Source organism: Coregonus lavaretus (genome assembly GCF_964263955.1).
Source record: "Coregonus lavaretus genome assembly, chromosome: 13".
NCBI classification, from domain to species: Eukaryota; Metazoa; Chordata; class Actinopteri; order Salmoniformes; family Salmonidae; genus Coregonus; species Coregonus lavaretus.
Genome location: NC_140000.1, coordinates 20,038,729 through 20,063,453, shown reverse-complemented (window position 1 = coordinate 20,063,453; position 24,725 = coordinate 20,038,729). Strand labels below are relative to the sequence as shown.

Here is a 24,725-nt window from a genome sequence, read left to right as displayed (position 1 = left end):
CCCTCAATACATTTCAGTGACATGAATTGGAGTTGTGTGTTTTATCATTGAGTAATTGGGAAACGGCAAGGCCAAAACCAAGTAGACGAATGCATAGCTACATTTTTGCCATAATATGTATTTGAACTGCTACTACTATCCTTAGGCCTTGGAGCTTTAGTGTCCGTTTTAGTCAGGTAATCCTTGCCACTGTGATTGACACCTCTAACCCCTCCCACCTGCTGCACCTGTCTTGCCACAGCAAAAGCCATAGCCAGATTATAGTAACATATTTTTATGTAACAAAGTAGTTATTAATATGAAGTTTTATTTTTTAATCAAAGGTGGTCTATATGTCTTTGTATATAAATGTATAAATAACTGAGAATATATTTAAGAGAAGCCTCTTGGTTCTGCAACACCCTGAAACCGGTTGCATGATTTGAAAAGCAACAGGTTCTGAATAATGTAGTCCATTTGCTATGCAAAATGTTCTTGTGCATGTCTCGTGTGACTGTCTGGGAGTTGTCAAATACATTTTCTGGCATTTTTATCCTTCATTTAGTACATTTGCAAATAGAACATTTGCATCATACTATTGTAGTGAAAATACATTTTTAAAATATATATTTTTAGCTTTTCATGTGTTTTTAAATGGTCATATTTTGCTTTGGTGACAATGTTTGATATTGGTGTCTAAAGTAAAGACTACTGTGAGTTTGATGTTGTGTGGAAGCAACAGGAAGTTAGAGCGCTTGAGATAATATCGTTGAACTTTCATAATGACAAAGATTATGAAAATCAGCCCTTCTTTCCAGTGTGGACTGAAAGAGGCCATGTTTGACAGACTTAATAAAACACAAGCGTTGCAACTTGGATATAGAAAGCTGTATGCAACTGTTACATCATCATAGATTGGTGGTAACACCCACCCTAAAATAAAGTAGTGCTGTTCCGAAGTTGTTCTAACATAGTTTAACCCCCTTATTGACAGATATTGAAGTATCGCTTATTACCGGTATGTTTTATTTCAATCATATTGCTTTTACACTGATCATATGCGCCAAATGCAAATCTGTTTTGACAGGAGTGGTGGTTTGAGTATCAAACCTATGGTAAAACCCATTCACCACTGCCCCCTATCCAACAGTAATAGTGTGGGTTTGCAAAGTCCCCTTTTACCACTGTGAGCCAACGTTGTGCCTCAGTGTATATCTTGCTTCTTACTAGGCTGGTGGTATTGGTAAGACCACAAGGTAGTTTTGAAGAGTCATAATAATGCATTTTCGTTTTAGCCATTTAAAAAGTTTGCGTGAAAATCATATTTGGAAGTGTTACAAGTTTTTCTGCATTGCTTAGTCCTGTGTTCCCCCTATTTTCTGTGGCAGGTTTCCTGTATTTTCTGATTTTGTTTAATACTGCACTGAGGAACATTCCCAACCAAAACTGAAAAGATTATTTGAAGTGATATTTGAATTGATAGGGGATGAGGCCTTTTTTAAATAGGACTGTAGGGCATAGTGGATGAAATGTCTTGTCTGTTTAGAAGGAATCCATGTAGGTGTGGGTAGTATGTTTTGGATTGGGTCTGAAGGGTATTCTGATGAAGTACCAGTTAGTTTCAGGGTCAGTGCTGGCAGTTGACTCGAGAGGTGTGACGATTATATGATCTTCACCTGGTGTGAGAACAGACTTGAAATGCAGAGAAAGTCATTTTATTGTGTTCACTGTTGTTCTGCACTTTGTCATTTGAAAACCCAAGAGCACGCCCACCATTTGGTTGTCCTGCTTGATTAGTCCAGGGTGAAGCATGTTTGCTCTACCAGTTGTTTGATTTATAATCTGTGACAATGTTACGCCATGCCTCATAGAGATATATCGGTCAATTTACCAATATAGTTGGCTTGTTGAAAAATTGTTTTCTTCAGGTAATTATCATGTGTATCCAAAAGAGATATGGACAATTTTTTGTGGACATTTTGAATGTGTACACTGCAGATTTTAGTTACTGAGAAAAGGAGCAATATTTGCTCATTATGTTTTCCCCCTCTGTATTAGTTAGTTATACTAAGTGAATTTGTCTCACATCTTGACAATTCTTCACAGCTGCAATTGATGTTTCAGCTGTCATGGCTATAGAGAGCAATAGTAATGCAGTAATTTTGTAGGCACTAACGGAGCTAGGCTTACTCTGCCATGGCTCGTTGGCCAAAGCCTATGGAGACATTTTTGTTTGTTTGTTTTGATAAACGCAAAAAATAAGGTCTATGTGGCAAACACAGGCTTAGGAAATCTTATATGTTTTGTTCTATGAGATCATTTTCATCACCTTAAGTAACTTTTTGTGAATTTTGAAGCATTTATGTAATCAAAATAAGCACATTGCTTCATAATTCATAAAGGTCATGTTAACTGACAGATATTATCTCATAGAACAAAGCCTATAAAATATCCTAAACCTGTGTTAACCTCGGACCTTATTTGCGGCGTTTATCCACAAACCCCATTTATTTCCTCCATAGGAATGGCTGAACGAACCAGAGGTTTCATTTCCGGTTTTTCAGACAAGGAGGCTCTGCGCTTACAACTTCATAGATCTCTCAGCATCTGTCTGTTATGTCTGTTATGCAATAACGTTGTAGTTGAATACCATGCACCGCAGTAACACAGTGCCAGTAGGGGATGCTGTTGAACAGTGAAGTAATGTGTGATTGGGATCAGTCAGATGGCCGTACGTTATATTATTTGCTGTATAATTATTGTTCAGTGTGTTTTACGGTTGTAGCAAAAACATTTTTGCTTCATGTTTTAAGGTAAAAAACATATGTATTTTGCGTTTTCAGAGTTATAATTTACATTTTTATTTTACATGTTTATTTTAAACTTGTAATAACCAGGGAACCCATGTCTGTTGTAAATAATGTTCCTAAACCACTGTGCATCTTAAACCTAACAAGAACATATTTTTTAAAGACTGTACTTCACACTATTTTACAAAAAATAAAGCATTGAAAAAATACTGTCAAAGGCTAGTTTTATATTGCATTATTATCCGCGTTGTCATAACAGATTCACTGGTCTCCAGTACAGTGACAGCTGTAAACAAAACCCAACAGCTGCATGCACGCGGGGTTGTCCACCAATTGTTTTTACTCTCGCAATTTATTTTCCTCTAGTTGTGTCATGGATCTTGCCACAGCAAACACGTTTAAATGCATAACAATAGACGGCAGGGAGTTGCACAAATTAATAACTCGTTTGTATGTATTAGTAAAATAGTAGCGCTCAACCAAGGCGCTATTATCTGTGTTCTGAGAGCGCTTTCGGTCTGTGACACTGGAAGTACGACAGCGTTTTGGTTTCCCATCTCAACCGAAGGAGCTGTTTGCAGCTAACCTCCCTGCCAGCAAGAAGCGGACTGATACGACAGACATCTGCTGGCTCAGAATTAGAAACCGACTCTATGGTGCACACGACCGCAAACATGGACGTTAAATGTCTAAATATGACCTATGCAGGATGATATCCAAAGTGAGCTATCGGAACTGCCAGCAAGGATTACAAGGTAAATAGATTGCTAGTTAATTAGTGGTAGTAGCTGCCCCACAATATTTGGTTTGTTAGCTAGCTAGTAAGCTAACGTTAGCTAGCTAATGCTAGCCTCTGCTCTGGATTAATGCCACACAATTCAGTTATGGTGCGACAGCGGTGACAACTCAAACCCAAATCCCCTCGATAAAAAAAATAATCGAAACCAACAATAGTTGTTAGCCATTATACCAAAGTATATGTGGCCGTAGTGCTGCGCTAACCGGTTAATAATGTGCGAAGCGAGAAAACAGTAGTGTGGTGGTGTGTGTAACGTTAGGCTATTTCTCATGCTGGCCGGTGCCGTGATCCAATAAGCGGTACCAAACACTGACCCAAATGTATATGGTACAACAGATTTTAAAGCAATTAAAGGTTGGTAGTTAAACTACATCTCCTGGTGCTCCCTGCCCCTAGTCCAAAATGTAAAAATATGTTGCCAGCGCGGACATTGATCAAGGCTATTTCACGTTGTACTGCGCGTGCATCACGCTTTGCTTTGGAACGCATTTTTCTACATTGGCCATCTCATATACTGTGTTGTCCATTCATGGTACTTTGTGAAAATGCATACTGTAATCGTGTTTCTGCTTGAGTATTCAGCATTCCTACATCCTGCAAATGTTTCATATTCCACAACGATATGGGAATACCAGTGGCGTAGCGCAGTTTCGTGGGCCACCTTCAAGGTCCGAGCAATATTTCTAAAGAATATTGACCAAAGAATATTGCCTTCAATCATTGACGGAGTCGACAACAAATACTCAAAACAGATATATTTCTGCCTCTTAAAAAAATACCCTATAAAAATAGGTATGTTTACCGATGTGAAGGGTGAAATATCTGTGGGCAGGGAGAATTGTAGGCTAAACACATAAACATGATTTTTGGAACGCTCATGCAGTATTATCTTCTACAACAGTTAGCCTGAACACCTTCCTAATATTGAGTTGCAACCAAGTGACATTTAACAAGTGACATCAACAAGGGATCATAGCTTTCACCTGGTCAGTGAAAGTCTTAGAATGTTTTGTATACTCCGTGTATAGTGTCAGTCTCATGGCATGGCCTCTATCTGTTCCTGGTGTTTAAACATTGCTGTGTTACAAACCCCTGTTGTAAAAAAAATTTATTCGCACATGTTAATTAAGCTCAACATCATCATGCTGTCAGTAATCTTCACTATGTATTCTTGCCCATTCATTCCTTACAGATTACTAAATTCCAGACAAAATCTAATACATTCGATTTCAACTTCACACCTACATTTTCAAGTAGGGGAAAATAAGCTGTATAAGTGTGGGCTTACTTTGTTGTGGTGTACTGAGTGCGCACAGAGAAGCGCAATCAGTCTAAATGTATCTATAGATGTTGTGGGCACAGGTTTTGACAAATGGTTTATACGATAGGTCTCTTTACACTAATTTATAAAATAGAGATAAGCTAGTCTAAGTAGTAGAGGAACTGAGCTGACAGCTACCTGACATGAAATGAGTAATACTACAACTCCTATTCGCTGCTGGCTGGCCTACTTAGCTACTCTTCTGCATAGACAAAGGAGGCTTACATTGTTAATTGTTCCATTTCCTCACCACTTACCAGTCACTCATTTTCCATTAGTGTAGTTAGGTTAACCATGCACAAACTGATTGATTTTAGCAAAACCCATTTAGTAGAATTTGGGACATAGTTTCCGGAGGGTACTCTCAGTCCTCATTTAGGCCAACTTATCAGCTTTTGCTAAATATACCTCTCTATGGCTCTCCAGTAGTCTGTCTGCATGATACCTGAGATTGTGATCACACTTGAGACCTGTCACCTCTTGTTAGGGGTTTGCTACAGCTGGGGAAAGTTTCTTGAAGAAAGGAACCTCAAAGCAACGCATTGTCAGTGTTCATAACACTGTGGCCACTAGGTTTGGGGGTCAATTACATTTCAATTCAGTCAAGAAATTCCAATTCCAGAATTGAAGGTTGCGATTTACTTTGAATTATGATTTTTCAATTTCTGAATAGAAGCTGAATGCTCAAAGTATAGTCTAATCATGAAGCGTTAGAGCCATCCTTACAGAATGTTTATCTGAAATGATATGTCTAGTCTCCAACAGCCTGTGCCTCACCTCTTACCTACAGACTAGCTCCTCAGCATTCCACCTTTAGTGTATACACTATCTCCCAGGACTCCTAGTTTCCTTTCACATCATATCTCATTGCAGAGGTAGGCTATGCTTTGTGCATGATGGATTGTGTATGTTTCTGCTTAACCTTTCACACTAGTACCACATTTACATAAAAGCCTATAAGTTAATGCAAAATAGAATGGTTCATGTTGAATGTCATAACAATGAAGTGGAAACGGAATGTTTTGAAGGAGGAACCAGGGTTTGTCTTGAGACATGTTCAGTTGGTCATCATACCGGCCAGCGGCCATATTCCAATTCATCTCAATAGGGAACTTTGGCCTCATTCCTCAAAGTTTATTTAACCACTGACCTTTGCTTTATGACCTAGTGTCACACAGATACTGATGAAAGGCCAGAGAGTCCTTCCCAGATGTGTATGGCACTCCCTCGTCATCATAAGCGGAGAAGAGGAACGAGGTCTTTCATTTGTGTGTTGAAAGTGCTTAGGCAGCTGCCAGATATAAATAAAAAAACCGGAGGAAGTGGCATATCATCCAACTAGTGAATATCAGATTAGGAAGTGGGTGTATTGTTGGAGGAATATGATGTGAATAGGTTTGTAAGATGATGCAGGTTGGGTCTACATCTCCTAGTGGAGTCCAGGTGCACTGTGATCACTGGTAATGCAGATGGAAGCTAACAGCCTATTTGTTATTCCCCACTCCCCACTCCACCCCCCTTCCCCCCGTCCATAATGAAGTCAGGTTGGGAGGCCGTTGAAAGTCATGCAACCCCTCTGTTAGCCTAAACCTGTGTATCGTGTCAGCCCCTCTCCTCTCAGACAGGGTCACTCCTAAAAGCAAACCTGATGCTGTTGAAGAAACAGGCTTAGTAACAGTCAGCCAGTCTATGTCAATCGAGGTTTGCATCAGCAGTTACCTGTCCTTAGCCCTGTATTGCTACTGTTGGGTTGTCTGCACTCACATACACTCTGAGTAGCTCTGAGAACAGCCCTATAGCCTTCAGCTCCATTGGCAAACGGCCGACGTCAAGATTCTGTCACCATCTGCGATGGATGTGTCTCCTCTTTTCACGTGCTCCCTGCGTCCTGTATATTTTCTTCACTAGCTATGGCTAACGCAGTGTAAATTACTGTGCTCAAAACGAAGCAGCACTTATGCCTCATACCGTGTGTAATATGTAGGCCTACTCTATGCTGCATTATGCAACACAAAGAGCAAAGAGGAGGAGAAATTATGCAAAGTTTTAGTAGGGAATGCATGAATATCAGTTATATGCACACAGCCTCAAACACAAGCACACACTGCACCAGCCAGCCACATTTATAGTCCACCTCGCTCAACGTCAGGGAATATATTTGACCACTGCAATAGAATGATCATCCCACTTGTGCTGGCGACTGCTCAGAATAAACCTCTCTCTCTCTACGCTCCCTTTCTCTCCTCTCCATTTCTCTTTCTGTCTATCATGCTCTCTGCCTCTTCCCTGTCATATGTCCTCTCTTCCTCTGTTGCTCATACTTTCTGTCAGCCCTAGCTGACTTGGCAACCTTCAGTGTGTCACCTAAACACACACACACACTTTGCGTCTATCCCCGCCTGTCGTACACACAGAGATCCAGTTCCCTTGCTACAGCCTGTAGTTCATCCCTCCCGCCTCTTCCTTCCTTTCTATATGTGAACTCCATCTCTGCCAGCTAAAGGCACAGTCTATCCCTTCGTCCTCTATCCACTAAACTAGCATAAACACTGTAGCCGTATTACCATAGGGGTTAGGTAAAAGCACAGTGCACCACAACAAGGAAAAGATGGGCATTCGGTCTTGGTAGAACGATCACAATAATGGGCTATTGCCCACACCAAAATGTCTAACATTGTCTAGTACCCTATCTACTGCTAAATGTGGATGGATACATCTTGGTTCTAGCGTCTAAAGAAATGACACTTTTTCTTTTCATGGATAGGATCCAAATTCCAGATAATGAGACAGTTGGTTGGTGCAGCATATTGTAAACTTAAGCCAGCGTTGACTGAAGTGCCTTTCATGATGCTCTCGGCCTCTCCCAGTAGGGAGTCTTGGATATTTATAACTTTAGATATCTTAATCTCCTTCAAGTGTCTGTCATCATTTTATCTTCTCTCATTTCGACAGTTAGGTCTGTCGTCTTTCCCATGTTGTTGTTTGGCAATAGGCTAATCCTTTAAATTCAGAGGAGGCCCACGAGAGACAGTTTTCCAGAAATCCTGGGAAGCTGCTGTTATTGTTTGTTGAAGTGCAAGTCAGTTATCACACCAATACCTGGAGACGTTTGAATTTGAATTCTAATACTTCAGCAGCAACAGAGAGAGAAGAAGAGTGCTGCTGAAGTCGTCTGAAGCAGGTCTATTTATTAGCGAGCGGCAGAACCGACTCGCTGAGCAGACTTTAAATAGAAGCGTCGTTTGAAATAACAGTTTCTCAGGAGTGCTGACAGTCAAAGACAGTGCCAGCCACGTGGCTCGATGGACGCTGCTGGAGCGGAATTAACAGCGCTGCTAGCATGAACCCTGGTGTTAGGGCCACCGAGGCCCCTGAATCTGTTTGGCTCTCTGACTTTGGGTGAACCAACCAGAACTGTTATTAGAATCTTCTGTGGTCTTGAGAGTGGTGTTTCTTCCTTGCCCTGAGGTAACACCAGGGTGAATTTAGACACACCGGACAATGTTGAGTTGTGGAGTGGTCAGGGGACCATGCAGCGTGAGAGGCTCTCTGTGTTGGGTTTGTTCTCGACCCCTTTTAGTTTGTTATGGCCTAGGAAAGTGAGTGGGAGGAGAGTGTCTAGCAGAGGAAATCTTTTTGTTTGAATTGAGACTAAGTAGGCCTAGTCGTGGTGGTTTTTCTGAGTAAGCGAAATGACTAACCTTTCCCACTGTGGTTGCCTGTATCAAGTTTCCTGAATTTAATTGTGGATGGCATTTAAATTGATTAAAGCATTATCCAGGATCAACTCTGGAAGTTATCCACATCGAAGACACTCTTGCTCCCTGATCCTTTAGTTCTGCCAGTCTGTGTTGCAACATCAGCAAGACAATGTTTATGAACTACTTTGAAAATCCCAGAGTCAAATATAGAACATCACGTGGTGCAAGCTATTTACTATTGACTTGCTGAATGCAAAGTGATGAATTAAAAATTAAACACAGTATCCACATGAAGCTTATTAGGTAGGCCTAGGCCTAATCTGTATCAACCTTATACCTATTCCTCAGGTATACCATGCCTCAGTTAGAATGTCCCAGCCAGGCCTTGTTTTGGTTGGATTGTTCACTTCAATTTAGTTTGTCTACTATCAACAGCCTGCTATTTATGAATCCCCCCTTTGCTGAGTCCTGACTCATGTCATCTGAAGAGATGTAGAGAAGTGTTTCTCAACCCCTGGACTGGACTGGCACTGGCCCATGAGATGTCACTTACTCATACATCCGATGAGCTAACACCAATTTTAGTCTACCCTTAAGTGCTAGTTTTAGTTAAGTAGCACTGACTCCAAGAAGGAGGAGCATAGCTTGTCGATTCCTGATAACCTGCAAAAACATTGTTGTAAGTCATGCTTTCTCTTTCGTGGTCTAATGGGTCAAGATCAACTTTATCACCTTTATAGCAACATGCTGACTATACACATGCCCTGCATTTTAAGGGACATTCCTCCTCAGGCAGAGAAGGATTTGTCCCCCCACTACCCTACAATATTGAATCACCATGCCCTTCAAGTTAAGTTCACACTAATGGAAGGTTCCCCTATCGTGTTGTTCCACTATCACTCTTCTAGGCCTACATTTTGCTCAAGGCAGCTTCTGTTAAGTCAGAGTTGTGGTCTTCGGTAAACAGTGTGTGATAATGATTATTTCTTCACTGTTGTCAACACTTTGGATAATGCTATTTATTGTGGTGAGCTTGTGAAATGACCATTGTGGGACAGTACTCCCCTCTGGGCCTCACTCTGTTCACCGTGTGTGTGTGTGTGTGTGTGTGTGTGTGTAGGCTATGTGCGCGCGCGTGTGTGAATGTATGTCCCCTCTTAACGTCATCACGCGCTTGCCCCGTGCCGACAAAAGGGGCATTGTGGGCTGGCCGGGCTTCCATTTTAGGGTGGTATTGTAGCGATGCCCCTGAGTTGGCGTGGGCATGGCTGTACCAGCTACCAGGCATCTCTCTCCCCGTCGCTGACTTCCAGCATCATCTCACTGGGAAGAGCGACCCTGAATACCTCCTCTGTCACTAGCTGTGGCTCGGGTTGAAGGCCAGCTACAGGCAGCAGCATTCTGATAAGAGCAAAGGCACTGCCACTGGACAGCATTCATCCCTAACAACTTTATCTTAAGCATTTTTTACTTTTTTTAAAATGTTTTACTTCAAAAAGTCTCCTTTCCATGTTGTTTTGACAGGCAAATCAACTGGCAAGCATGTTTTGAGGAAGAATGTTTTGCATTAAGTTGCAAGATACAAGTATTCATAACAGCTGTTAGCACTGTACATTCTGCTGTATTTCAAATACATTTTGAAAGTGCTGTGGTGAGTATTTGAAATTATCTGGACATTTTTTTTTTAAGATCGCCACACTTTTGTGCTGTCACAATGTTCCCGCCAGCTATTACATAACACAAAGTAGAAATCTGTCCTTTCGAGGGTGTTATTGACAAAGCCATGAAGAAATATTGACCTGTGAAATGATGCGTGCAGCCCCTCCACACACACATCATTTCACACATTCTCAAACATGTCAGAAGTTTGACAACCTGCTTTATAGGAAGAGTGAGAGTGCCAGTCTGCCAGTGCTAGTGTTGGGGGCAGGATTGCTAGCTGCAAAGCCTGAATAGAGCTCTCCTTGTCCGTTTGGAGTGTCCTTATCTATCAGGAGCTCACACCTGGAGAGATGTGGGGGCAGGGGTTGACTGTTGTCACTGCACTGGCTCAGAAATAGCTATTCTCAATCAGTTGGAGGCAAGGCTACTCTGTAATTCACACACACATACACAGTGAGCTATAACTAACTGCTATATTTGACTCATATGGGGATTTAACCTACGTAAGGTAGAATAAATCTCTCTCCTTTCCTAGAAAACTTTCATTGAAATGACTCATTCCTCAGTAGCTTGCATTAGAGGTTTATAATCTTGTGGAAGTATATTGATAGAATGCAAGCCTTTCTTGGCTGGTGCTCAACAAAAGCAGGTGAATTAAAAGAAGAACCAAACCCATGACCTCTTGTTTGTTTGAAACGACTATTCTGAGGAGGTGTGAGTGTGTGACGTGAGTGGCTGGACGGCTTTCAGTGGCAGTTGTGTTTCTGAGCATTAGCTAGCCTATTTTGACAAATTGCATAAGCCAGTGTTTCTCAATGAATTCCTGGGGAACCCTCAGGGTGCATACAACAGACTTTGTTTTTGTATGCTTAAGTATTGTATCACCGCACTGAATAATCACATTAGTACATGATTATAATATCTGGGGAAAACAGCCAGAGGGAGAGGCTGGCTGATATGTTCAAGATGCAATACAGACTACACAGAGATGTACGTTATCATTTCTGAAGTGGGTAGCGACCCGAATTCATGTGCTCAACTTGTTTAAATCTTATGTCATATCTGTGTACAACCTGTAGATGTTTTTGTGAGTTATGAGTCAGAAACTCTGACATTAGTTAAGCCAAGCAGGGATGCACAACTCTAGTCCTTGACGGCCGCACTCGTTATTATCAGTTAGATTTATGAATGAAGTGCCAGGGAGGAAAGAGAACTAGCAGAATGACAGACAGCACCCCTGCCCTGAAACAACCCCTCTTCTCAGCTCCAACTCTCCCATTCAGTAGGAGGCCATGGTCTAATACTTACATTTGACATTTTACTTCACATTGATGTCAGCTCGTATGATCATGGTGGTGGTCCACTGCTTCCAGGCTGAAGTGCACTGTCAGACACGTCATAATTCTGGGGAATAAGACCTTTACTGCTCTCTTGTTGCTTTTCTAAATATGACGTATTCAATTCTATATCTATGATGCACTGGGTTTCATACAAATGGGACTTCAAAAGCCTCTTGTCAGGATGTGGGTGCTCTAGTCCCAGAGCTTGCTCTCGCTCTCTCTTGCTCTCGCTCTCTTGCTCTTTCTCTCGCTCTCTCTCTCGCCCTCTCTCACTCAAACCACTGACAGTTTGAATGAATTCATTTCTAAGTTATGTTGACAAAGATATTGAACTGTGGTCCTCTGTAGCTCAGCTGGTAGAGCACGGCGCTTGTAACGCCAAGGTAGTGGGTTCGATCCCCGGGACCACCCATACACAAAAAATGTATGCACGCATGACTGTAAGTCGCTTTGGATAAAAGCGTCTGCTAAATGGCATATTATTATTATTTGCAGTCGCAAGGATTGTGACCAATATAAAGACATGTTGGACATTGGGGCAATCCAGTACTCAAAAGGGGTTTTCCAGTGTTTGTGTGTACATTTGCGAGTGTGTGTGTGTGAGAGAGAGAGTGCACGTTACCATGCACGTAGGGGATTATGAAAAGGGGAACCAGCAATTATTAGCCTACATCAGCAATTTCAGAAAACCCCTGAGATTGTGTCCTTGACAAGCTCCCAGCAGAGCAACACCCTTTTAATATATTGCCATTGTAGGCCTTCAGGCCTAACTGATCCCTTATACTGGTGTGTTTGTTTTGCATCAAATGCTGCACTGAAATATTTATTTTCATAAGACAATAATAATGCAGTGAGCTCCAAAACTATTGGGACAGTGACAACTTTGTTGTTGTTTTAGCTCTTTACTCCAGCACATTGGATTTGAAATGATAGAATGACTGTGAGGTTAAAGTGCAAGACTGTCAGCTTTAATTTGTGGGTATTTTAGTACATATCGGGTGAACCATTTAGAAATTGGGTGAAATGTGGATGCTACCATGATAATCCTGAATGGATTTTGAATAATGATGAGTGAGAAAGTTACAGACGCACAAATATCATACCCCGAAGACATGCTAACCTCTCATCATTACAATAACGGGAAGTTTGCATTTTTGGGGTGGGGTATGATATTTGTGCGTTTAACTTTCTCGCTCATCATTATTCACGATTCATTCAGGATTGTCCGTAATCATGGTAGCATCCACATTTAATGTAGGTGTTCAGAAATATGTTATATTCTTATTTACAATAAAAGTGACTCCAAAATGACACAATACATTATTTACCATTAATTTCTACTGGGCATAAAATAATCTGAAACACAACCAAAATAAACAGCAAATGCATCCCATCAAATGCCTAGAGTCACAAGCTTGATGTAGTATGAATATGGGACCAAAAACTAAACGTATGACTACTTTAATACACATAAGTACATTTGTCCCAATACTTTTGGTCCCCTAAAATGGGGGAGCTATGTACAAAAAGTTCTAAACGGTTCACCCGATATGGATGAAAATACAATCAAATTAAAGCTGACAGTCTGCACTTTAACCTCATAGTCATTGTATCATTTCAGAGCATTACAGAACTAAAACAACAACAAAATTAGTAATTTTGGAGCTCACTGTATATTATCACCTTCTGTGTCCTGTCATAATTTCCCCCCTGGAGAAGTGTCATCGTGCTCCAGTGTCACTAGGAAGCTACTGATGAGCTCTTGGAATATAACAGGAAACAGGCTGCCAGTGGCCACTTCCTGTTTGCCAGTTAACCTTTGGAGCCCAACCTGCATGGATTTCCTCTACTCTCACTTTTTCAATGGCCTTTTAGTAATTCTCTCACTTTCTAGGCATGTATAGTACTCTTACAAGTTAGATGTGCTAAATACAGTAGGGAAAGGGGGAGACCTAGTCAGTTGTACAACTGAATGCGTTCAACTGAAATGTGTCTTCCGCATTTAACCCAACCCCTCTTAATCAGAGAGGTGCGGGGGGCTGCCTTAATCGACATCGGCGCCCGGGGAACAGTGGGTTAACTGCCTTGCTCAGGGGCAGAACGACAGATTTTTACCTTGTCAGCTCGGGGATTCGATACAGCATTTCGGTTACTGGCCCAACGCTCCTACCCATCAGGCTACTAGTCTCAGGCATAGTAGGCTACTAGTCTCAGGCATAGTAGGCTACTAGTCTCAGGCATAGTAGGCTACTAGTCTCAGGCATAGTAGGCTACTAGTCTCAGGCAGAGTAGGCTACTAGTCTCAGGCATAGTAGGCTACTAGTCTCAGGCATAGTAGGCTACTAGTCTCAGGCATAGTAGGCTACTAGTCTCAGGCATAGTAGGCTACTAGTCTCAGGCATAGTAGGCTACTAGTCTCAGGCATAGTAGGCTACCAGTCTCAGGCATAGTAGGCTACCAGTCTCAGGCATAGTAGGCTACTAGACTCAGGCAGAGTAGGCTACCAGTCTCAGGCATAGTAGGCTACCAGTCTCAGGCAGAGTAGGCTACCAGTCTCAGGCAGAGTAGGCTACTAGTCTCAGGCAGAGTAGGCTACCAGTCTCAGGCATAGTAGGCTACCAGTCTCAGGCATAGTAGGCTACTAGACTCAGGCAGAGTAGGCTACCAGTCTCAGGCATAGTAGGCTACCAGTCTCAGGCATAGTAGGCTACTAGACTCAGGCAGAGTAGACTACCAGTCTCAGGCAGAGTAGGCTACCAGTCTCAGGCATAGTAGGCTACCAGTCTCAGGCAGAGTAGGCTACCAGTCTCAGGCAGAGTAGGCTACCAGTCTCAGGCATAGTAGGCTACTAGTCTCAGGCAGAGTAGGCTACCAGTCTCAGGCAGAGTAGGCTACCAGTCTCAGGCATAGTAGGCTACTAGACTCAGGCAGAGTAGGCTACCAGTCTCAGGCAGAGTAGGCTACCAGTCTCAGGCAGAGTAGGCTACCAGTCTCAGGCAGAGTAGGCTACCAGTCTCAGGCAGAGTAGGCTACTAGTCTCAGGCAGAGTAGGCTACCAGTCTCAGGCATAGTAGGCTACTAGACTCAGGCAGAGTAGGCTACCAGTCTCAGGCATAGTAGGCTACCAGTCTCAGGCAGAGTAGGCTACAAGTCTCAGGCAGAGTAGGCTACCAGTCTCAGGCATAGTAGGCTACCAGTCTCAGGCATAGTAGGCTACCAGTCTCAGGCAGAGTAGGCTACCAGTCTCAGGCAGAGTAGGCTACCAGTCTCAGGCAGAGTAGGCTACCAGTCTCAGGCATAGTAGGCTACCAGTCTCAGGCAGAGTAGGCTACTAGACTCAGGCAGAGTAGGCTACCAGTCTCAGGCAGAGTAGGCTACCAGTCTCAGGCAGAGTAGGCTACAAGTCTCAGGCAGAGTAGGCTACCAGTCTCAGGCATAGTAGGCTACTAGACTCAGGCAGAGTAGGCTACCAGTCTCAGGCATAGTAGGCTACTAGACTCAGGCAGAGTAGGCTACCAGTCTCAGGCATAGTAGGCTACTAGACTCAGGCAGAGTAGGCTACCAGTCTCAGGCATAGTAGGCTACTAGACTCAGGCAGAGTAGGCTACCAGTCTCAGGCATAGTAGGCTACCAGTCTCAGGCAGAGTAGGCTACAAGTCTCAGGCAGAGTAGGCTACCAGTCTCAGGCAGAGTAGGCTACCAGTCTCAGGCATGCTCGGTTGTAGGCTACAACTTTCATTCGCCTAATTTCTGTTCAATCTTATTATCACTCTGCGCGCTCGTTCTGGAAATGCCTGAAAAGCAGTCCTATCAGTGCTTTATCTGAGAGCAACCGAAAACCCCCAGTCAGTCCCAAGCCTATTACGACTAGAAGGAACAAGAAAAAAACGTTTTGGATCCTCTAAAGTGTGCTGGCTGCAGAGAGTGAGAGAGAAAGAGAGAGGGGGAGAGCCTAAGTTACATAAGAGGGTTTTACTGGTACAGTTTTCACTGACTATGACACAACAGCATCCTATTTTTATGCCCTCCAACCCTCCCCTCCGCTCTCAGTGCACTTGAGTTTAATCACACTTTGATTTTGTAACTAAGCACAGTGGAAATAAAAACGCAACACACACTGTCCTGTCTTCCTAGCAGTTGTGACTTAACGACTCATCCGCTCTGTGAGGATGGCCTATCCATCCTGTATAAATGCTGCTCTAGACAGTAATACTCCCTCTGAATTGATTGGAGAGGGAACCCAGAGGGGAAAATCCATTAATGTGAATGGCCTCTTATCATTTGATTTTTTGGGGGATTTACATTTTCATCCACATTATGTTTCTAATAATTCCCTGAATCACATTTTGTTTTTTGATAAATTTTTAATTAGATATGATGTAACTGTTGGCAGTTGGTTTGGTTTACGTAACTAGCGATGTTGGCTAGCTAGCTTTGAATAGCTAGCTTTGAATGCCGCAACACTGCAGAAGCAAAGAGTACTGCATTAGCAGAGATGGCTTGCAGTAGTGACGATTGTCCACTACTCTGACTGTCACCAAATGTATGGTGAGCCTGTGCGCCAGTGGCAGGAGTGGCATCTACGAAGGGTTAGGGTAGGATTAGGCTTATCTACGAACCCAACGCACAGAGAGGAAGTTGGGAACGGAGAGGTGTGCTCTGTGCTGCTGAGGCTATGGACCTCCGCTGACCATCCAAAGTGCAACACTCTGATCCCATCTATGATTTCTGAACTTTCTTGATTTGCCAACTGTATCACATTTATTGATTTGTTTTGTTTTCTTGTTGTATTTCCTGATGCATATGAAATTCAACTTTTCGTTGCCATGGATACTGTAATAACTAAACTAATGAGCAGGAGAGGATGAGGTCAGATCTCCCCCCTCAGCAGAACGCAGCAGCCTATTATTGACCCTCACACTACCTCCCGGACCGGTCAGATCTGTATGAAATGCGAATGACTAAAGGCCTCTGAGGCAAAATAAATATTTGTGTGTGGGACTGTGCGTGCATCCACATGCAATGATATTGTTATCACTCTCCTGGTTGTTTATCTATTGCCAATGATGAGAACCAAATATTGTCTGTCTGGATAAGGTTTTGTTTCTGTGAGACTGTCAAGGGACTGTCAGAAGGAAGACATCCATTATACATAATCAACTGATCAGCCAGTTGTATGTTTACATAAGAGAGATCGCACAATCTCACCTTGGGTCCCCCTCTCTCTACTTCTCACTCTCTTTTTCTCCCCCTCTCTCCGTCCCTCTCCACAGCAGTTGGCAGACAGGCGGCATGACGGAGGAGAAATGCCCCCAGCTAGTGGACTACTTTGTGGTGGCAGGGCTGGCTCCGGGGGGCTCGGCCCCACTGGACGAAGAGGGCCAGCAGAGAGGGGGCCGGGTGGTGGAGCCGGTCACAGACCTGGCGGTGATCGCCCGGGGCTTGGGGGAGGAGGTGCCCGAGGGCTTCACCTGCATCGAGAAGACCCAGGGGGGCCACTCGGCCGAGCTGAGCACCGGACTCATCAACAACCCCCACATGTACCTGTGTTACCGCCGTGGGCATGACAAGCCACCCATCCTCGACCTCGGGTGAGACACTCCAGCAGTGATGAAAACAATGACCATTCTAATGTGTGATGGAGTCAGACATTAACCACAACATCAATGTAAAGCTATGAATGGTGCTTGGAGTTCACATACTGTAGCTAATGCATAACAATGCTTTGAGCTTGCATTATGCAATTATAGACATACCGCATGCTGTAACTTTGCACGTCTGACCACAGAAAGGTTTCATTGTATGCTATTGCTATGTAGCCCTAAACCGCCATAATCATTAAATGAAGCATGTCTGGCCAAGCCATACGTGGCTGCAAAATGTAATTGTATACATACCCATAGATTATTTAATGGAAAGAGCTATGTACGTCACATGATACATTCATTCTGGACAAAGTGTGGGACGTCTTCTAAACATGAAAAGAAAAGCTTTCCTTGAATGAGTGATAGAAATTGGTTTATGTTAACTGGATAACTAGTGACATTGACTGACTAATTGTCCTGACTTTGCCCCCTCCCCCCGGTCCCCAGGGTGCTGTACGAGGGCAAAGAGGTGGTGAAGCAGGGCTGGTACGTGATCGAGACCACCCCCTACAGCCGCTCAGCCAGTCTGAGCTCCGGGGGCCCCACCACCCACCGCACCTTCCTGACATACCGCCGGGCCCCAGAGTCCCAGGCCCTCCACACCCTGGGGGTCACAGACATCTCTCTCCTGCTGCCCAGCAAGGGAGAGGTGGCCCCCCACACCTTCTGCCGGGTGGAGAAGAACCTCAACACTGGCATAGTGGGTTTGAAGCATACTGTTTTTCTACTCTGTATTTTCTGTTCTAATTCTTAATCTCTCTCGCTCTCCCTCATTCCCTCTCTCTCACTGTGCTTTGTTGTGTTTGCTCCACAGTGGGGTCCAGCATTATACGTGTGCTATAAGAGAGCTGTAGCCAAAGCCAACGCCCTAGTCTATGAAGCAGGTGAGTGTCGACTGCTCCATACTGATGGTATCACAGCTCTCATTCTGCTGGGTCTCCATATGTCATAGTGTAAACAGAAAAGGCCTATTGACCTACTTCTCACAATTAAAGACATTTAGAAGTAGAAAGATCTACCAAAATTGAAAGTATCTCTGTAGTCACTAATCAACATGGTACTTTTATTAACTGTCTGTCTCTGTGTGTGTTTCCTAGGTCTGATCAGTCGGTATCCGGAAGCGGACGTGGAGTCGTTCCCCCTGCCAGAGTCTGTGCCTATGTTCTGTCTGCCCATGGGTGTGACGGTGGAGAGCTGGCCCCTCAACACCAAGTACCAGCTCCCTGTCTTCTCTACCTTCGTCCTCACCAGCGCCTGTGGTGACAAGGTGGGTCCGCCTGTCTGCCTCCCTTTCACACACCCTCTCCAACACTCTTAACACTGCACAGTGGCTGAGCTATTGAATCCAGTAGGTTATGTATTAAGCTGTGTAGGAAAGTTCTCTGGATATAATATCAGGTGAATGTATAATCTATTTTAGCGCATTGCAAGTCAACGGTTTACAGTTCATTTCAACAAATGACAATAACTTAAGATGTCATTATTTGTCAGACATTGAAATACTTCACTCCATCCATGATGCCTGCAGTAACAGTGATAATCATAATGGTAATAGTAAAGTTTCCTCATTCGTATTGAATCCAGACAACAAGCAAAAGATGTTCTAATAAAAGCTCTGTTTATTCCAAAAAGTAAATCATATCATCCTAGTAGGATGTGATCCCTTTCTTCAACCGTTTCCAGGCCCTCCTCAGACCTATTTCAAGCCAAACCACCCCTTTATTATTTCCCTGCACCATTATCATCTCCATCACCACCCTCCTCTCCTTTCCTTTCCTTTCTCTGTTCCCTCTCCTTCCTTTTCTGCTCTGGCCTCTCAGCCTTGCTCTCAAGCTGTGATTTATCCCCTGCCTTGTACTGTCCTGTCACCTGGGTGACCTGGCCATTCTTCTTCTAAGAAAGATAACAAGTATTGTTTAACTGCAATAACAACAGAATACTAGTATACCTACTGATCCATGTTTAGTTGTGTTACTGCTACTACTGTATTAGTTCTAAAATGGCTACGTTGGAAGAGATTATAGTTTCCTCAACAGAAGGATAGTAGAAACAACATTATAGTGCTGAAATAGTCACTAAAGCTCACCTTTGATTGACCACACTTTGTTTCTCCATCTTTCTTTGTGAACAAATCCAATGCCTGGACTCGCCATGCCATGTCCTCTAGCAATCCCTCCATCTTGGCTAGGTATCTTCCCTCTACTTCCAGTTTTCTCTGTCTCCATAGGATCTTCCTCTTTCTGATCTCTCTCCTCTTGTCCTCCAACCACTCCCTCTCTCTCTTGAACATTCTGTTACATTTCTGTTCAAAAAGGGTTAGGTCCTGTTCTTCCCACATGTGATCTCCCTCTGCCTTCTGAGAGCGCTCCACTGTTTGGAAGTCAGTGGGAGTCAGTGCATGTTCCACTGTTTGGGAGTCAGTGGGAGTCAGTGCATGTTCCACTGTTTGGGAGTCAGTGGGAGTCAGTGCATGTTCCACTGTTTGGGAGTCAGTGCCATCTCTCTCCTTTGTATGGATCTGTTAAGACAAAATGAAACGACTATGAGCCTATATGGAAAGTTTAGCCGAGACCACTTTCACATTTGCCTTCACTTGAAACAGAGCAGAAAAGCGAATCAGAAAATGTCAGTGTTTACCGAAGTTGGGCAGTGGTGTCTGGTCCTGGAACGGCCTCTCTCATGGCTGACAATTTTCTTGTCATCATGAAAAAAGAAAAGGTTTCCATATAATCATGCAAACAAGACCATTACATTGATCAATAATGGTTAGCATATGGCATCAGAAAATCAGGTAATAGGCTGTAGTGTTTAGACAATATTTGTGAGTTTTTTACACACAGTTATTGGCCTTCTTGGGTGGATAGACACACTGCGTACGCGATTCATTACATTCCCCTCTGCCTTCTGTGGGTGTTCCACTGTTTGGGTCACAGAGTCAGTGCCATCTCTCTCCTGTGTACGGATCTGTTAGGACAAATGGAACAACACTTAGCCTATATGGACAGTTTAGCCAACACCACTCTCACATTTGCGTTCACTTGAAACGTATCTGAAAAACGTATCAGAAAATGTCAGTGTTCATTCATACTGTATTAACCAGTGATATATGGGCTGGTTTACCGAAGTTGGACAGTGACGTCTGGTCCTGGATCTGCCTCTCTCACGGCAGACAGTTTTCTCGTCGTCCTGAAAAAAGAAAAGGTTCCAATTATCATTATGACAAGAACATGACATGGATCAAGAATGATTGGCATATGGCATGAGATGAAGAATTTGAGATTAGTGTAGTGTGTTTTTAAAGCTTTTTTGTAAGTTTTTGTTACTCACGGTTATTGCCATTCTTTGAGGGATAGACACACTCCGTCCGCGAGTCATTACGTCCCTCTCTGCGTTCTGAGAGTAGTCCACTGTTAGGGACACAGAGTCAGTGCCGTCTCTCTCTTTTGTATGGATCTGTTAAGACAATGAAACAACTGTTAGCCTACATTGAAAGTTGAGGCGGAACCTGGTGTAAAAAAAAAAATAATAACTTTTCTGAAAATGTCAGTGTTCATCCATACTGTATTAACCAAAGAATGTAAGGGCTGGTTTACCAAAATTGGGCAGTGCCGTCTGGTTCTGGATCTGCCTCTCTCACGGCAGACAGTTTTCTCATCCTCCTGAAAAAAGAAAATGTTTTATCACCAAGAACATGACATGGCTCAATAATAATTAGCATATGGCATTAGATTAAGAAATCTGAGATTAGGCTATCACGTTAAAACAACATTTTCATAGATTTTTTTTAACTTACAGATCTTGCCCTTCTTCGAGGGACAGACTCACTCCGTCCACGATTCATAACGTCCTCCTCTGCCTTCTGAGGATGTTCCACTGTTTGGGTCACAGAGTCAGTGCCTTCTCTCTCCTTTGTATGGATCTGTTGAGACAAAATTCAACAACTCTCAGCCAAGACCACTCTCACATTTGCCTTCATTTGAAACAGAACTGAAAAGCTTATCACAGAACATCTGTATTACTAATAAGTAAAATCTTATGTATTGGCTGGTTTACCGAAGTAGGGCAGTGGCATCTAGTCCTGGATCGGCCTCTCCCACGGCTGACAATTTTCTCTTCGTCATAAACTGCCCTTCTTCGGGACATGGACACACTTAGTCCTCGATTCATTGCTTTGTTGAACATAGGGTCCAAGGAATGTGAAAAATCAGCTCGAAAATATCTGCAGAAATAGCAAGGTTGTCTCTTCAAAGGAATATTTCACAGACTGACAATTTTGGAATATGATGTTCCATTGATTTTGTTTGATGATGATATAGTAATCATCACTATGGTAACTCAGAACTCATCTGATTATGATCATGAGTGATGACATCACAATGACAAGCCAGTGAGGCCACCAGTAAGGAGTATGTTGCTAATTCTATCGTTGCTACCACAAAATCTAATTCTAGAACCAAATGGGCTGGAATATTTTTAATTCCACAAAATGCCATGGCCTAAGGTAGCTGACAAGTTTCAGAAATACACACTCACAATGAAATGTATATCAAGTGTGATATATGAACAGTGACAAATCCTAATGTTGATAAATACCAACTATTTGTTGCTTGGGTTGTGTGTAGTTATTTACCAATGCAGCTATTCAATATCATGCTTGCCTACCTCAATTACAAGTTTTAAATTGGCCCACTATATAGACTTTGTCTGCGACAGCAGCAAGAACCTATAAAAATAACAACAAAAACATTGAGATGCGAATGACTCCAGCATGAACTCGCTCACAGTTTTAAAATGTTTTATTTAACGCCACTATTTCTCACAGTATCTAGCATTTGCTAACTGTTTACACAGTTCAAAGCATCTAGCGTTAGCTGAATCCTAACTTTTTAACTGTGTCTCCTCTTCCCGCCCCAGGTTTATGGTGCCGCCATCCAGTTCTACGAGGCGTTCCCACGGGAGTGCCTCTCGGAGCGGCAGAGCGTGCGTCTGGGCCTGGTGAGCGTGGTGGACCGGCGTCCCATCACCAACCGCACCCTGCAGGTGAAGAAGAGCGTGTGTGTTCTCTCCCACTGGCCCTTCTTCACCGTTTTCCAGAAGTTCCTCACCTTCGTCTACCGATACTCCATCTCCGGACCCCACGTGCTGCCCCTCGAGAAGTCAGTGGCCCTCAATGGCAAATATCACCTATGTGTCTTTATAAACCTAAACTTGCTAATCTACTGGCTAACATACCGTAGGCCTATAAGCTATTGATTCATGTTATAGTTGGTTGTTTGGTTGATTTATTAGCATGAACTCTGCTCTCTCCAGGCACATCTCCAGCTTCATGCACAACGTCCCGTTCCCCTCCCCTCAGCGGCCTCGCATCCTAGTGCAGGTATGGATACTTGTCTTTAACTCAATTCACATTCTCTCTGATCTTTATTCCTTTTTAACACATCAAAGCACTTTAAAGCATCAGAAGAGTGGAATGGAAAACCTTGCTAAGCACTGATTTAGCTCAGAGCAATACAGAAGGCAGTATTAAAACACCTAATTCAAGTAAGGCATGACTGTGATTATTAGTTGAGTCAGGTGTTTTAGTGCTAGTTTAGAACAATACCTGCTTGCTCTGTGTGTGTGCTTGTATGTGCCTGTTTGTGAGTTACAAGTGGAACCTCCGCTTGAGTTCTATTTGAACTTGACACCAGTAGCATTGTGGTGTTTTACACTAAAGATTTGACTTCCTCCCCCACAGGAAATGGCCGTTGAATGAATTGATGGTTTCACTGGTTAGTGTGTGAAGATGGACTGGGTAAAAATAACACCCAATCAAAACAATCTATAATATACTGTGGATATAAAATTATTTCACAAAACACTGAATGATCCTTCCGGCTCTAGAAAGTAGAGACGATTGTTTAAGTAGTTTGGGGATTTCTAGAAAACTCAAATCGAGTCAAATGGGGCTTTTCAAACTTGATTCCTAATGGCTTGTTTCAAATCAACAGATATCAATTTGGTGAATGGTGGTCTATGAAATTGAAGCATGGCTAAACTTTCTTCCTTAGACCTATAGATTATTGTCCACCATGTTGGTTTGTTAATGAAAACTGTGTGTGTGTCATTTCAGCTCTCCCCCTATGACAACCTTCTACTGTGTCAGCCCGTCTCCTCCCCCTTACCACTCAGGTCAGTACAGTAAATCTGCATTAGATTGAGTCACAATAAACTGTGTGGTGTAATGCGTTATTGTGCGCTAGGCGCTAGCGCTCCAACAATGCCTTAATTTCCCCTGAGGGATTTCTATTATCATATTGAAGTGAATCCATTAATACAATAATGAATTGATAAAGAGACTGTTCTTTTCTGTCTGTAGTGGTGCCAGCTTTGTGAAGCTGTTGCAGAACCTGGGCCCTGAGAATGCCTGTGTCCTGCTGCTGGCCGTGCTGACGGAGCACAAACTATTGCTCCACTCCCTCCGCCCCGATGTCCTCACCTCCGTCAGTGAGGCCCTGGTGTCTGTGAGTCACACACACACACACACATGCAAAACCTACACACACACACACACAACACCACCACACACAAAGACATATACAGTGGGGGTAAAAAGTATTTAGTCAGCCACCAATTGTGCAAGTACTCCCACTTAAAAAGATGAGAGGCCTGTAATTTTCAACTATGACAGACAAATTGAAGAAAGAAAATCCAGAAAATCACATTGTAGGATTTTTAATGAATTTATTTGCAAATTATGGTGGAAAATAAGTATTTGGTCACCTACAAACAAGCAAGATTTCTGGCTCTCACAGACCTGTAACTTCTTCTTTAAGAGGCTCCTCTGTCCTCCACTCGTTACCTGTATTAATGGCACCTGTTTGAACTTGTTATCAGTATAAAAGATACCTGTCCACAACCTCAAACAGTCATGCTCCAAACTCTACTATGGCCAAGACCAAAGAGCTGTCAATGGACACCAGAAACAAAATTGTAGACCTGCACCAGGCTGGGAAGACTGAATCTGCAATAGGTAAGCAGCTTGGTTTGAAGAAATCAACTGTGGGAGCAATTATTAGGAAATGGAAGACATACAAGACCACTGATAATCTCCCTCGATCTGGGGCTCCACGCAAGATCTCACCCCGTGGGGTCGAAATGATCACCTGCAGAGAGCTGGGACAAAAGTAACAAAGCCTACCATCAGTAACACACTACGCCGCCAGGGACTCAAATCCTGCAGTGCCAGACGTGTCCCCCTGCTTAAGCCAGTACATGTCCAGGCCCGTCTGAAGTTTGCTAAAGTGGATTTGGATGATCCAGAAGAGGATTGGGAGAATGTCATATGGTCAGATGAAACCAAAATAGAACTTTTTGGTAAAAAATCAACTCGTCGTGTTTTGAGGACAAAGAATGCTGAGTTCCATTCAAAGAACACCATACCTACTGTGAAGCATGGGGGTGGAAACATCATGCTTTGGGGCTGTTT

General features: G+C 43.1%; 1 protein-coding gene across 1 annotated transcript in view; it reads left to right on the top strand.

The window, feature by feature from the left end:
• Positions 1 to 3,431: 3,431 nt before the first annotated feature.
• LOC311140282 (DENN domain-containing protein 4B-like) overlaps positions 3,432 to 24,725 on the top strand; it is a 33,437-nt gene continuing 12,143 nt past the window's right edge. The window contains exons 1-9 of the mRNA XM_084175264.1: positions 3,432 to 3,544; positions 16,886 to 17,203; positions 17,705 to 17,957; positions 18,072 to 18,141; positions 18,355 to 18,524; positions 22,172 to 22,413; positions 22,568 to 22,634; positions 23,370 to 23,428; positions 23,616 to 23,760. Of these exons, the coding sequence (XP_084031390.1) occupies positions 3,492 to 3,544; positions 16,886 to 17,203; positions 17,705 to 17,957; positions 18,072 to 18,141; positions 18,355 to 18,524; positions 22,172 to 22,413; positions 22,568 to 22,634; positions 23,370 to 23,428; positions 23,616 to 23,760 (1,377 nt within the window). The 5' untranslated portion in view covers positions 3,432 to 3,491. The remainder of the gene's footprint in view (positions 3,545 to 16,885; positions 17,204 to 17,704; positions 17,958 to 18,071; positions 18,142 to 18,354; positions 18,525 to 22,171; positions 22,414 to 22,567; positions 22,635 to 23,369; positions 23,429 to 23,615; positions 23,761 to 24,725) is intronic.